At 53.6% G+C, this 13312-nt stretch overlaps 1 protein-coding gene across 6 annotated transcripts in view; it reads left to right on the plus strand.

The window, feature by feature from the left end:
• AFAP1L2 (actin filament associated protein 1 like 2) overlaps nucleotides 1–13312 on the plus strand; it is a 117546-nt gene that overhangs the window by 80324 nt on the left and 23910 nt on the right. For all 6 annotated transcript variants that reach the window (XM_057735234.1, XM_057735236.1, XM_057735238.1 and 3 more), the window contains exons 3-4: nucleotides 5714–5788; nucleotides 7150–7244. In XM_057735234.1, coding sequence (XP_057591217.1) covers nucleotides 5714–5788; nucleotides 7150–7244 — 170 coding nt within the window. The remainder of the gene's footprint in view (nucleotides 1–5713; nucleotides 5789–7149; nucleotides 7245–13312) is intronic.

Below are 13312 nucleotides of genomic sequence, written 5' to 3' on the forward strand. Positions count from 1 at the left end.
CTTCTGAGGCCTTTCTCCTTGACGTATAGATGGTCGCCTGGGTCTTTACACCATCTTTGTGTGCATGTCAGTGTCCAGATTTTCCTCTCCCTATAAGGACAGCATTCATATTAGATAAGCTCTCCCCCACCCCGTCCCCCCGCCCCCCCGCAAGTGGCCTCATTTAATGTTAATTATATCTTTAAAAACCCTTTCTCCAAATACAGTCACATTCTGAGGTATTCAGGGTTAGGACTTAATTTATGAATTTTGAGGGGAACATAGTTCAGCCCATAACAATAGTGCGGGAGTGATGGGATGGGCGCGGCAGCCCCAGGAGTCTCTGAACACGCAGCACAGTAGCCCACGAAGAGGTTTTAAACAGTGTTTTCAAAACACTTTTCCTTATGGTTGAAAGGATAATAAACTGGTATAATAATAGCTAACGCCTAACTGAGCTCTTCCCGCCTGCACATGTATTAACGGGCTTCACCTTCAAGACACCCCTGCAAGGTTGGTGCTATTATTATAGATGAGAAGACGAAGGCCTGGAGAGTCTAAATAACTTGTCCAGAGTCATACGGCCCAATGGAAAACTGGAAAGCATTGTTATAAGACTTTGTGAATCACAGAACCCTGAGTTCATTGTTTTTGCTATCTTTTAAATTGAGCTAGATTTTGTATCCAGTCAACTACACAGATCTTAAGTAGTCAATTCACTGAGTTTTGACAGCTCTATACACCAGTGTACCCACCATCCAAAGTAAGACACAGAACATTTCTTATCGTCCCAGAAAATTCATTCTTGTCCCTTCCCAGGGCAAGAATTCCTCCCCCCCGCCACCCCATGGCAGCCGTTGTTCGGATTTCGCCCACCGTTGATTCGTGTTGCCCATTCTGAAGCTTCATATAAATGGAATCGGCCCCTGTTGCTCAGGAGATTCTTCCATGCTGTGGACTGTATCAGTAGTTCCTTTTATTGCCGGATGGCATTCCATTCTGCGAATATACAGCAATCTGCTTCTCCTTTCACTTGTTGATGGACATTTGAGTTGTTTGTAGGTTTGGGCTATTACGAATAATAAGGCTGCTTTGAACAGTCTTGTACAAGTCTTCTTGTGGACATATGGTTTCATTTCTATCACCGATTTTTTCTTTTTTAAAGCCTTCTAGTGAAGTCATAACAGTTTAGTCGAATTTATTTTCATATCGGATGTTTTGAGAATTGAAAGTGATATTTTGGGACAGTAAGGGACCGTGAGAGGGCATCCAATCCATCTGCCTCGCGGTAGGAGCAGCCCAGATCCGTGCCAGGGAGGGAAGTGCACCTGCTTTGGCCATCAGAGCCAGGAACTCCTCCCTGACATCCAGCCTGCATCCACCGGGGTACATTTCAAAGTCCCTTTTCCTTTTCTTTGTTCCCTATGGAATTAGTTCCTATTGTCTGCATATCAGAGAAGTCGTAAAGCCGAAGCATGTTGCTGTACACCTGCAGCCTGCTCTTCTGTCGGAATAATCCAGCTCCCTTAGCCTTTCATCGGAGGCATTTTCCTGGAGCCCCTTCATTGCCTTTGAGTTCTGCAGGCCACCCCCTGGTTCCCAGGCTCCTCCTGGCTTTGTAGTGAGCATCTGCTGACCCGCCTTGAGCGCTGGTCAGCAACACATCAAAGGTGGGACGAGCAGATGGGAAAATCCACATTACAGAGCAGGTAGGTTACAGAGGGATGAATCACTCCGCAGGAGGACTCATCAGTGGACTCCTTTAAAGAGCACACTCCCCGGCCATTTAGATGTGCTCCGACTTGAGAATGTTTAAAGATAAAGAACACTTCTGTTGGGAATTGAAAAACACCCCTGTGATGGTGTCTGACCCCTGGTTCTTGGTTCTCACCACGCCATCTGAGCCCCCGGTGTGGGGTCCCCTTTTCGGTTTCGTGGGGCTTCCTGTAGGGTGACCTCTGTTTCACCCTTGATATGTGTATGTTCTGCTCTCATAAAGTCAGGCCTTCCCCACTCTTGGTCTCTGCAGCTTGAAGGGCTGCAGGAGCTGCTAAGATCAGGACGGGGGGCTCCCTAGTGTGAATTGCCCCCAGAGCTCACCCAGACCCCTGACGCACGTGCGCAACCGTACCCAGGTCTTTGGCTGTTGCTTCTCTCCTCCAGGTCGATGCCCAAGGATGAATAGCCACTGTTGGAGAGCTTCCCTGTCTGATCCTCTTTGCACCCTCTCAGATGGCAGAGTGGTTATAACAGCAGCACTTTCTGTGCTCTTCCATTTCCCAGCCCTGTGTTTAATGAATGAAGTGGCTTGGGTCATATCATCTAATCTGCATCCCAAGACAGCAAGGGAGTTGTCGTCCCCATCTTACCAGCAAGGGAATCGAGGCTTCGAAAGTCCCTTTAGGCACGTGGCCGTGCGTGGCAGAGCCGAGGTTTGGGGCTGGGCCAGCGGACCTAACCCTTATGCCGCTGTCCTCTCGCCACGGTGCAGATTAGTCTGCACCAGGTTAATCATTGTGCTGCACAGGATAGAATCCAAAGCCCATGAAGTTGAAAGCATTTGTCGTTTTCAGCTTCCCATGCCTGCATTCCTGTGTATCTTCCAGAAAATTAACTCAGCCTGACTGGACTTGTAGGTGCAGGCAGGCTGATCATTTTGAGATAGCCTGTGGTCTCCACTGGCTGAGCTGTTGTTTACTTCCACGCATTTGGGGCAGAGTATGAGTGTGTGTGTGTGTGTCTGTGTTTGCACTTTTCAAATGCAGTTGTCCATTTTCTGATCTTTCCTTGTATTACTGAATTTTCTACTCTTTTTGCCTTTTATCTAAATGGTGAGGTCAAGGCATGGATTGAGGTCTGTTTGTTGGGGGCCTGCTATTTCTTTCCTGTCTTAACCCTGAGGGCCTCCCAGTACCCTGCTCAGAGACTGGAAACATTTCAGGGGCTGCCCCAGTGATGGCAAATGCTTCAAACGTTCAGTCTCTCCAACTGTAACAGAGAGGGTCTGGGCCCATCCTCCCTACCCCTCACCACCGCCCTCTGCAGACAAGGGTCATTCCCCCAGGACCCACACACTTGATCAAAGCACGGTGAGCTCTCTTTCCCACTGTATCTGTGGCTGTTGTCATTTCCTACATACCTGTGCAACTACCCCATTCGGCTCTGTCTCCCCCTCCCTGGCCCCCAAGCTGGTGAGTTCACGAAGGCAGAGACAGTGTCTGTTTTGTTCTGTGCTGTATCTCCAGCACCTAGCAAAGTGCTGGGGCTCAGTGCACTTCTGAAAATGAATGGGAGAATGATAGAAATTCTCCAAGCCAAGGCTGTTGCCTCCCAGACTTGGGACAGCTCATGAGCCTCCCCTTTCCAGGGCCAAGTTCACAGGATTGCAGATGGTCCCGGAAGCCTCTTACTTACCAACTGGATGGTAATGGATTAGCAACGCTGAGAATCAACACCTGGTCAAGTATGGCCTGCAGAATGTCCAAGGTGGGAGATGCAGCCTCGTGACACGGCCAGTGCCAGCTTTCTCTGCAATTTACAAATCGCCATTTTGGGGAGGAAGCACCTGCTCAGAGTTTAACAGTTAAAACAATAACAACAATATCTTGCCTTTTTTCTCTTTTGTCCAGGAGTGTGGACTTAGTCAACAATATGAAAAAAGAAATGAATATAAAATGAACATTAAACACTATTTATGTTTCTTCAGTTCCTTTTCCGATCTTTATCAGTATCATCAGAATATTTTTGTGTAGTTGTGGTTTGCCTCTGTCTTCTGTTTTGAATTATTTTTACATTTAGAATTGCTGCCTGTGCACATTTCCGTGTGTTGACAGCTTGCATACTTTTTCTTTTTTTCCCCGCTTTTCTGAAACGTGATCCTTTAATTGTAATTTTTGAATGTCTTTGTAAACAGCAGACATAGAGCTACTTTGTTATTTTTCATGGGTGGGTAGTGTCCACTGGTGGATGACCAATAGTATTCAACCAACCCCATATTAGTGGACATTTAAGTTTTGTTCTTTAAAAAAAAAAACAACACATGTAATATTATAGTGAACACCTTTAAATAAAATCTTTTTTAGATGCTGGAGTTTATCTTCAAGATAGATTTCTGGCAGCAGAAATGCTGGATTAAAGAATATGAACCCTTTAAATTGTCCTCCAAAATCACTTCCAAAATGGTTGTGCCAATTTACACACTCTCCAGTAACCCATTTATTTTTAAAGGTGACCTGCTGTTACCTATGGTGATGTGGCATGGTTTCTTTCACCATTTTCCTATTATTGAGCCTTTGAGTTATTTCCCATGTTTTAGGCTGTCATTTTTAATCTTTGTTAGTTACAGGGTTACCTTACTTTTTCACATTCCCTCATATTTGAGTTTTGTACATTTGAAAATTTCAGGTAGGAGAGAACTAAACGCTATTTCATCACAATTGTTTTCCATGCTATACAGACAGGAAAACCAAGGCACACAGGTTAGGTGCTTTGCTCAGAATTACTGTCGATGGCAGAGCCTGGCTGAGGCTCCCCCACCCCCCGTTCTATCTCCTGCCTCGCCCTGCGGTGTGCTTTTCCCCCAGTGCCGTGCTCTGGAGGAGGTACGGACCCAGCCCCTCAGGGGAAGGATGCCAGTTGTGGATAACTATGTTCAGACCTCGTAGTTCCCTCCCATTAGCTGCTGGAGCCCTTGGAATAGCGGTGACGTTGTTGGCTGGTCCTGGCAGCGCTGGGCACCAGGGTGGTGATCCCACGGGCTGATGGAGGGAGCGCCACCCAGCCGTATCCTCCTCCTTTTCCTCTGGGTTCTCCGGGCTCTGTGATGCAGGCCTGCTGGCTGGAGTCTGGGCGTCTGTGGTGTGGAGCTGGCTGGTGCGGAACCGCCTCCTTCGCCAGGGGTTTGAATTGGGTTCCTTGGCTCAGTAGCACCATCTCCAGCCACTGGAATTTATCAGCCGCAAGTTTCTAGGAAATGCAAATTGAGTGGCACGAAGAAATGCAGGAGGATTTCTAAAAGGAGAAACACTCTGTGAGTCTCCTCTGCAGGCTTCTGAAGGAAGGGTCCTTAGGGCCATGGGAACTGTGTTAGAAGACAGCCTTTCTGTACACGGGGAAGATGACAACCTGTACAGAAATGCTTTTAAAGGAGGGGAAGGGCTGTGCCGCTGCAGGTAGAGCAGGTAGCTGCTGGTACTGCAGGTCCAAATCCCAGCACACTCACCACTCCAAACCCAGAGCTTAGGCCCCCACAGTGGCACCCCACCTAGAGGCTTGGGAGCTAAACTTCCAGATCCTATCTTATGTAGACATCACTCTGATTAGCCCATGTATGTAATTCAGACTAGGGTGAGAATGACTGATAGGAAATGTTTTCCAGTTTAAACAAAATGCTAGGAAACCCAGACAAATCTCTGCCTGGTGGAATATGAGGCAGATCTTTGAGGTATGGGTGCTTTTCCACTTAAGGCTTTTATTCCCGAAGCTATCCTTCTGTACCCTCCCCTCCCCCCAGGCTAGAAAACTAACAGTCAGCAGCTTGGTATTTCTTTTTTTGGAAATCTGTCTGCTCTTTCTATAATGGACCCTTTCAGTCACCTCAAAATGTTGTATGCTTTTACCAGAATCCGGGCTGGTGACAGCGTCTCTGGGGGGTGGAGGGAACATGTTTCTCTCTAGAGGCCCTTTCCCTTCATGCAATCACATGAAGCCTGTGTCTTCCATCCTCCTTCCGCAGGTTCTGATGAGGAGTACATTTATATGAACAAAGTGACAGTCCACAAGCAACAGAATGCTGAGTCCCAAGACAAAGGTACGGGGGTACTGCTGATCGCATGGCCAGCTCCCGGAAGGGGGGCCGGTATAAGCCTTGGTTCCGTCCCACCCCTCCTTCCTCCCAGCCAACACCACAGACAGGCCTGGTGGGGTTATTTCGGGAAGTCCCATTTTGGTTGATGCTATTTGGGGTTGATATATTTTGAGATGTGTCATCAAGCCACCTCCGTGCCTCTTAAAGGTCTCACGTCCCCTTCGTGGATAAGGAATCTGTCCCTAAAACCTCTCAGCATTTCCCGGCATCATCCCAGGAACGGGAAGTTGTAAGGCAGATGTCCTAAGAAAGCAGCTGTGCATGGTGCTGATCCCACGGCCCTAGCTTTATGGCTTTTGAAAGAAGTCTGGATCTCATGAGTGTGTGTGTGTTGGGGGGTGGGGGGGAGTGATGGGGAGGAAACGGTGATGTCAGCAGCTGCCTTAATATTTGAAGGTGATCTCCTGGCAGAACATTTTATCTTCCAGTGGAAGGACAGATTGTGTCTTCCATGGTGTCTTACTCTTCTGCTCTGTTCTGCTCTCTGCTTTTGTCTGAAGACCCTCAGGAGTGGGTCCAACAGGACCCCAGGGAGGCCCAGAGGTTTGCAGAGCTGCCTAGTTGCAGAGGAGAGGGGATTAGAAGCCCTGTCTCCCAACTCTCAAACCTGTGACTCAAATGCAGAGGCTTAGCAAGAGGTGGGAACACAGCATTCCGAAGCATTCAGTCCTGTTAACGACTTGGCTTCAAGACATCAGCCAGCAGAGCCCAAGGTCAGATCTGCCTGAGCCTGTCTGTCCCGGGCTGGCTTGGCTACCTGCTGAAATGGTCAGGCTCAGAAGAGCCTTTGGTGCCTTTTCCTTGAAAGGGTTGGTTGGTGGCCAGCTTCCCCAGTGTGGCTTCACCTGCTGCCCCACTGCCAAGCGTGGGCTCCGCAGAAGTCCCTTGCACGAAAGCAGGCCCTGCGCCCAGGGTTGTTTGCCTTCCGCGGGAACTGTGGGGTGGACAGAGGTAATCACAGGGTCGGTGCTGAGAGCAGCTCAATATAGTGACCACGGGCAGCTCCTCCGCTCACTCAAGCTCTGTGGCCAGGTCATTTTGGACGTGGGGCAGGTGGAGGAGAGGGTGTGGAACCTGCCAGAAACCTCAAACTAGTTCCTTCTGAGGAATGTGTCTGTGGCCCATCTACTCTATTCTTGGAGGAAAAACAGCACTGGCTCCAGGGACCGCCCGCCTGGGTCATTAACACCTGCTCAAATAGAACTCGGGGCTCATGTGACCAGACATTCCTGGATAACGAGATTCCGTGGCGAGGCTGGGCGCCCCTCACCTCACTGAAGCCCTCTCCTGCTTGCTGTCCGCAGCACCCGCGGAGCAGAACCCTCTGACCAATGGTGAGCCCAGCCAGCACTCCTCGGCCCCTCAGAAGAGTCTTCCAGACCTCCCGCCACCCAAGATCGTAAGTGTGGGTCCAGGCCCCCTCATGTCCCCAACTTGGGTCCCCTGAACATCCTGCAGTTCTCACAGGCATCAGCCCACCGAGCGTCTGGCATTTGCAGAGCGCTTAACTGTGTGTAGGGCCTGGGGCAAGGCACCAGGAGGGATGGCGACAAGCAAGCCTGCCTGCAGGCGATATCCTGTGCTCAGTGCAGAGAGGAATGGACTGGGGGGTGAGGGTCGCCGTGCATCTGAGGCTGTGCTCGGCTCTTCACCAGCACCCTGTGAGCAGGGCCGTGTACAGCCGTGCTCACCAGCTCGGGCCACAGGGATCTTTCAGAAATGTCAACAGCATCACACCACTTCCTGCTTGAAACCCACCGAGAGCTCTCACTGAACTTAGGACACAGTGTCCGCATTCCTTCACGTGGCCCCAGGGCCTACACAGTCTGGCCCAGCTGCACCTCCAGCCTCATTGCATCTGCTCTTCACCAGCCTCCCTTTTGTTCCTAGGTTGTTCCCTGCGGTCAGTCCTGCCTCAGGGACTTGTCACTCCCCAGGCCCTGGCTCTTCAAAGACTGTCCCCTCCTCCCGTCTCAGACGTTCTTGGACAGACTTTCCCTGACCTGCCCACGTGAGGGCCCCACCTCGGCGCCTGGCCCCGTTACTGTCTGCCACGTCACCCTCTTACCCCCTCGATGTTTGTTATTTGCCTCCCAGAGCAGGTGTGAGCTCCCTGGGTCAGGGACCCTGTCTGTTGGTTACTGCTTCATGTCCCGTGTCTGCACACAGTAGGCCACATGCATATTTGTGGATAGGTGGATGGATGGAATCATGGACTCCTGCAGACGTGGGTTCAGATCCCAGCTCTGCTAGGAACTAGCTCCTTGACCTTGAGCGAGTTATTTAAGATCTTTGGCCCTTTGTTTCCTGGTGTTTAAGTGAAAGGAACGTGAGCATCTCTTGCCTCCTCTTACTCCGTGGGCCTGGCAGACTACATTAGTACAGTGAGGTGAGTGCTAGTATTTACATTTTGTGGGTGAAGAACCAAGACTCAATAGGTGTATAACATCCCAGTGTCACACAGCCTCGAAGTGGCAGAGCCAGAATTTGAATCCAAGTTCTTTCCACTCTAGGATCTGGTTGGGGAGGCTTCCTGGGAAAGGTGTGAGGTGGGAGCTGGGAAGGGCTTCAAGGACCCTGGACCATGGGACTGCACAGTCACTGAGCTCCCACCAAGCCATCCATCGCCGGATCTGTGGGCTCCGGTCACCACTGAGGGGGTCCTGACCCCAGACTGGCCCCTTCATTCTTGCCTTCCCGGGGGCAGCACAGTCCTTCCCGCTGTTCTCACAGCTGATGGGGCAGGTCTGGAGCGCCTGGGCAGCACCTCACCACAGGAACCCCTGGAGCTGGGTGACAGCTGATGGGGACCCTTCATCTCAGGCTGAGTGAGACTTCATGGACTGAGCCTCAGTCCCCGGGTTCCCCCGTACCCCAGCAATGCAGGTGACTGCTATGCTCTGAGCCGCTGCCCACCCTGTGCACACAAACATGGTCCTCCCACAACCTGCCAAGAAACAGAAGCTCAGGAAGTTAAAACAGCTGGCTAAGGTCCCACCACTGGGAGGTAGCAGGACCGGGATTTGTATACGGGTTCCTGGTTCCTGGGCCACTCTGTAGCCTCCCGGGCTTCATCTTGTCTCTCAGCCAAGTAAAGGTGCAAGTTTTGTCCCTTCCAGCTTCAGGCTCCCCTCACTTTTGGCCCAAGGACTTGGGGAGGGGACACGGCCCCTCAGCTCCCATCCAGTTGCTGCTGGTTTTAAGCAGGTAGGAGGTGCTGGCGTTTTCGGGTGTGCCCCAAGCACCCCTCGCTGGACTGGGGGGAGGAGAGGTGGCCGCTCTGAGCCAGGGCTGGAGCTTTCCTAGCCTGAGTTCATGTCTGAGTCTGACCAGGAACCTTTGGCCTCTGTGCAGTGGAGGTGCTGCTGTCTGCCCCACGTGGGGCAGCTGCTTAAGGGTCCTCACAGGGCGGGTAGGGTGTTCACTGGGTGGAGCCTCCCAGGCTCACTCTGAAAGCCTGTGTTTGATGAACGTGGTGTTGGACTAGGAGCCTGGGGTCTGGGGCCGGGTTGTGGTCATAGGCTGATCAGGTCACAGAGTCCCACAGCCCCGGGACTCTGGCTGGTCTCTACTGCTGCCTTGCCAGCCTCTTATGACCTGGACACAGCGGCCCCAAGCTCGGGGTGTGAGATGCAGGGCTTCCGAGCAAGGCCAGAGCGGTGGCCGTTCCCTGGAGTGGCCTCCCGGCATCAGCTGTCTCAGGGCCATTGGGACCACAAGAGGCTCAGGAGGAACCTGGTGCTGGAGCTGGAAAGAGATCACCACCCGAGAATCCCACAGTCCCGGGGTGGCCTTTCAGACGCGTGGCGACAGTTCACGTGGACGCACTCCAGGCCCTGGGGTGATGTCCAGCAGAGCGAGCGGCCTTGACAGACTCCCCTCCTTTCCCCGCTGAGGAGGACCTTTCCTAGGTCCCTCCTAGTTCTGTCCCGCTCGCCCACCTCCACCCCAGGGCCTTCCGGATGTGATGGGGGGAAGGAGTGGCAGGACCCGGGCTCCTCCCCGCCCTGCCCGCTTGTGCCTGCGCCCCCCGGCCTCCTCTCTGGCCAAGTCCGGCTGAAGCAGCCTAACTCCTCGCCCAAGGCCCCCAGAGGAGTGGCGTCAGGTGGCGAGCAGGGCCCTCGCTGGCTCTCACCAGGAGAAGAGCCAGAGCAGCAGGTAGTCCGGGAGGGAGCCAGGGAGGGAGGGAGCGTGGCGGCCTGCGCCTTGCTGAGCTCGTGACCTCTCTCCCTCAGCCAGAGAACGCCGTGCCCCTTCCCACCCTGAGCCCAGAGCTTCAGGGCACCACCGCGACCTGTGCGCCTGAGTGCCGGGCCCTGGGCTCGCCGGCGGCCGTGGCGGGAGCCGGGTGTCTGCCTGGGGTCCTGGGCGCCCAGCGCCGGGCCGGGAGCAGGGCCCGCGCCGCCGTGCAGCACTGGAAGAGGCGGCCAGGGGCCTGGAGCCACCTCGTGGGTGTGGCCCGTGACTCAGGCAGCTGGGGCTCGTGCGGGCCGCGGTCCAGGCAGCCAGGTGCCGGTGGCTGCGGGAGGAGCAGGTGTTGGCTGGCAGCGCTCTGCTCCTGGCCGCCGCCGTCTCCACCCCCTCCCCTCTGAGGCCTGAACGCGTGGTCGCTGCACGTCCGTGGGCCGCTCTGCGGGGGGGGGGAGCTGCGGACTCCCCAGAAGGCCGTCACCGTGGTTGGTCTGGGGAGCGGGGCTGGGTCCGCCAGCCTCCCCCCGGAACCTTCCACCGTGCCCTCTGGGGCAGCTTGCTGGGGACTGCAGGGACGCCTCAGGTCTCCTGGGGCGGCCCTCACCGTCTGCTCTGTGTCTAATCCAAGTCAGCACTGGCGAAGCAGAGCCCCCTGAGCGAATCCCACGCCACCTGCTTTTGTAAATACGTTTTGTTGAAATTTAGCCAAGCTTACTCATTTGTGTGTTATTTGTGGGTGCTTTTGCAGAGCTGAGGTCAGAGCCTCCAAGTGGCCTACAGATCCCTGGCTATTCACTGTTTGGCTCTTTACAGGAAAAGTTTGCCAGCCTCTGGCAAGTCACGCTGAGCAGGCTGGCTTCCTTCCCTGTCCCTTCCCGTGAACCCTCAGGATGTTCTTTCAGGTTCCAAAGTCACATCTCTTCTGCATCTTCATTGAATGTGCGTCATCATCATGCTGATAATTAAAATAACTTTCCTTTACTCTTAAGTCCAGGAGTTTAGGATCTCTTACTCCTTTGACCTCTGATAATAGGCCAATGTGTCTGTGTAATTATGTGACTCTCTTCTGAGCTGTTGGAATCGTTTTGTCCTTTAACTTGACCCAGGCCCTTATCGTCTGCCCTGGCAGCCTTGAGGACAGGGGCTGTCCTGTTCTTTAAGGAGGCAGAGCTCGGCATAAGCCAGGTCAGGCCCAAACACCTCCTCTGCATCCTCCCAGAGTACGCCTGTTCTTCCTCTACCAAACACGCATACATGCGACTTTTCTCCCTTTGATCGATATTTTTATATTTTATATTGAAGGTTAGTGAAAACTAATATTTATTATTTAATAATGCTGAGCACAGTTTAATTCTTACAGTGACCCCACGTGATGGGTATTTCTACTCTTCCCATTTTACAGCAGAGGAACTGAGGCCCAGAGAGGTCAAGTCAGTTGCCCAGAATCCCACAGCTTGGATGTGCCCAGTGTCAGGATTCAAACCCAGCCCTGGAGCTCAGATTCCTGCCACTGCCCTTTTTGCCTCTCTGTATAGATCCATTTACAGATGATTTTACAGTGAGAGGCTTGGGAGACCCTCAAGAAACACCCCCTGGTGCTCCACTCCTAGATGGGAGGGCAGGCCTCCTGTGGGGACGGACCCGCAGGAGGGTTCAATCCCCTTCCGTCCTGTCCTAATCGTGGGAATCCAGGACAGAGCCAGATCTTGGGTGAGCAGAGCTTCTCTCCAGATGGGACCCACCTCCTTACCAAGACAAGGGTCCCCACACCCCCTGATGGAGAGTGGGGCTTCTTGGAGGCTGGAGCTGGAGGCCTGGCCTGCTCGAGAGGCCTGAGCCCCAGGACCCGTAAGCGGAGACCTTGTCGGGGCCCAGGTGAGGAGACACATTCCTGTCAGCCCCCAGGAAGCCGGCTGTCAGAGGACCATGCCTGGCTCTCACAGGTGGCCCTTCCTCTGTTGACCGAGCGGCCAGGAATGGCCGAGAGGAGCAGAGACGTCTCTCCAGGCCAGGGGCAGCAAAGGCATCCACTAGCAGCTACCAGCTGTGTCCCCTGTGCGCGAGGCCCTCGCCCCTGGAGGAGCCTGGCCTGAGGGGCCGCTTACCCCCGTGCACCTGCCGGCACGGAGCACAGCTGGGCTGCTTAGGAAATGAGCAGATTATTCTGTTCCTTCCTGCATGCTGCGTGTCGCACCTGCGGGCGCTGCAAGCTGCTCAGAGCCTGCCTCTGGGACTCGGATCAGCTCTCTTGGTGTCGGGCCAGATGCAGTCAGAAGGATGTGGGGTGGGAGCCAGGTGGTGGCCTGGGCTCTGCTGATGGTTATCTCGCGGCCCGTCTCAGCTGTCAGACAGCAACCCGGTACCCTGGCTCCTGCACGGCCCTGACGTGTGGAGGCCCCCAGGCGAGGATGGCAGCAGCTCCTCGTATTTGATATGGGCCAGGCCCTGCGGAAACACTGTCACGTTTTGTCTCCTTGAATCCCCAGGATAACCCCAGTACTATTCTTGTTTGATGAAGAGGGAAACCGAGGCCCAGAGAGGCTGTCGGCTACCCATGGTCAAATCTGTGGACTGCTGAAGCTTGGATTCAAAGCCAGTTACATTCACTCTAGAGATCGTATAAATAGATGTAGTTGCCAAGCCACAGAAGACGTGGCTCTGGGGAGCCCGGTTTTGGTGCACCAGCTGCAAGAGCATTACTCTGTCCTGGGAGAAGCTGGGAGTAGACACCCTGCAGCCCCTGCTGAGTACTGTCCCATGGGAACGCGAGCCCAGGCTGACTGTTCTCCCCCCATCCCCTGGGCCAGGACTAGCGAAGCTCTCTGTCACAGGTCCCCCAAAGAAGCTCATTTTCCAAGGCAACAGTTTCCAGATTCCCCCTACCTCCTGTCCCTCTTCCTGGAAGGGCAGGGACTTCCCAATAGCCCATGGGTCCTCCTGAGCTCAGGGCCCTGCCTCTTCTACAGTCTCCTTGCACCCCTTACCTTAAGAGCCTTCCTCTGCCTTCACTTGGCACCCTCCTCTCCGCAATGAAAGCCCAGGCCCGTCCCTTGTGCGGAACGCCCAGCGCAAGGACTTCTTAAAACCAGGAGTGGGAATGCACTTCAGCTTGTGCCATTTCTGTTCTCACCTCATGAATATTCCCTTGGCTCTCTTCAGGGACTTCATGATTCAGAAAGATGTCAGAGACTTGTGTGGATGGCCGCGAACACGTTTATGACCTATATATAGTAATAGTCATGCCACAATCTACCTCTTTTTCTCCCCTGCTATTGC

The sequence above is a fragment of the Hippopotamus amphibius genome, chromosome 5, assembly GCF_030028045.1.
Source record: "Hippopotamus amphibius kiboko isolate mHipAmp2 chromosome 5, mHipAmp2.hap2, whole genome shotgun sequence".
NCBI classification, from domain to species: domain Eukaryota; kingdom Metazoa; phylum Chordata; class Mammalia; order Artiodactyla; family Hippopotamidae; genus Hippopotamus; species Hippopotamus amphibius.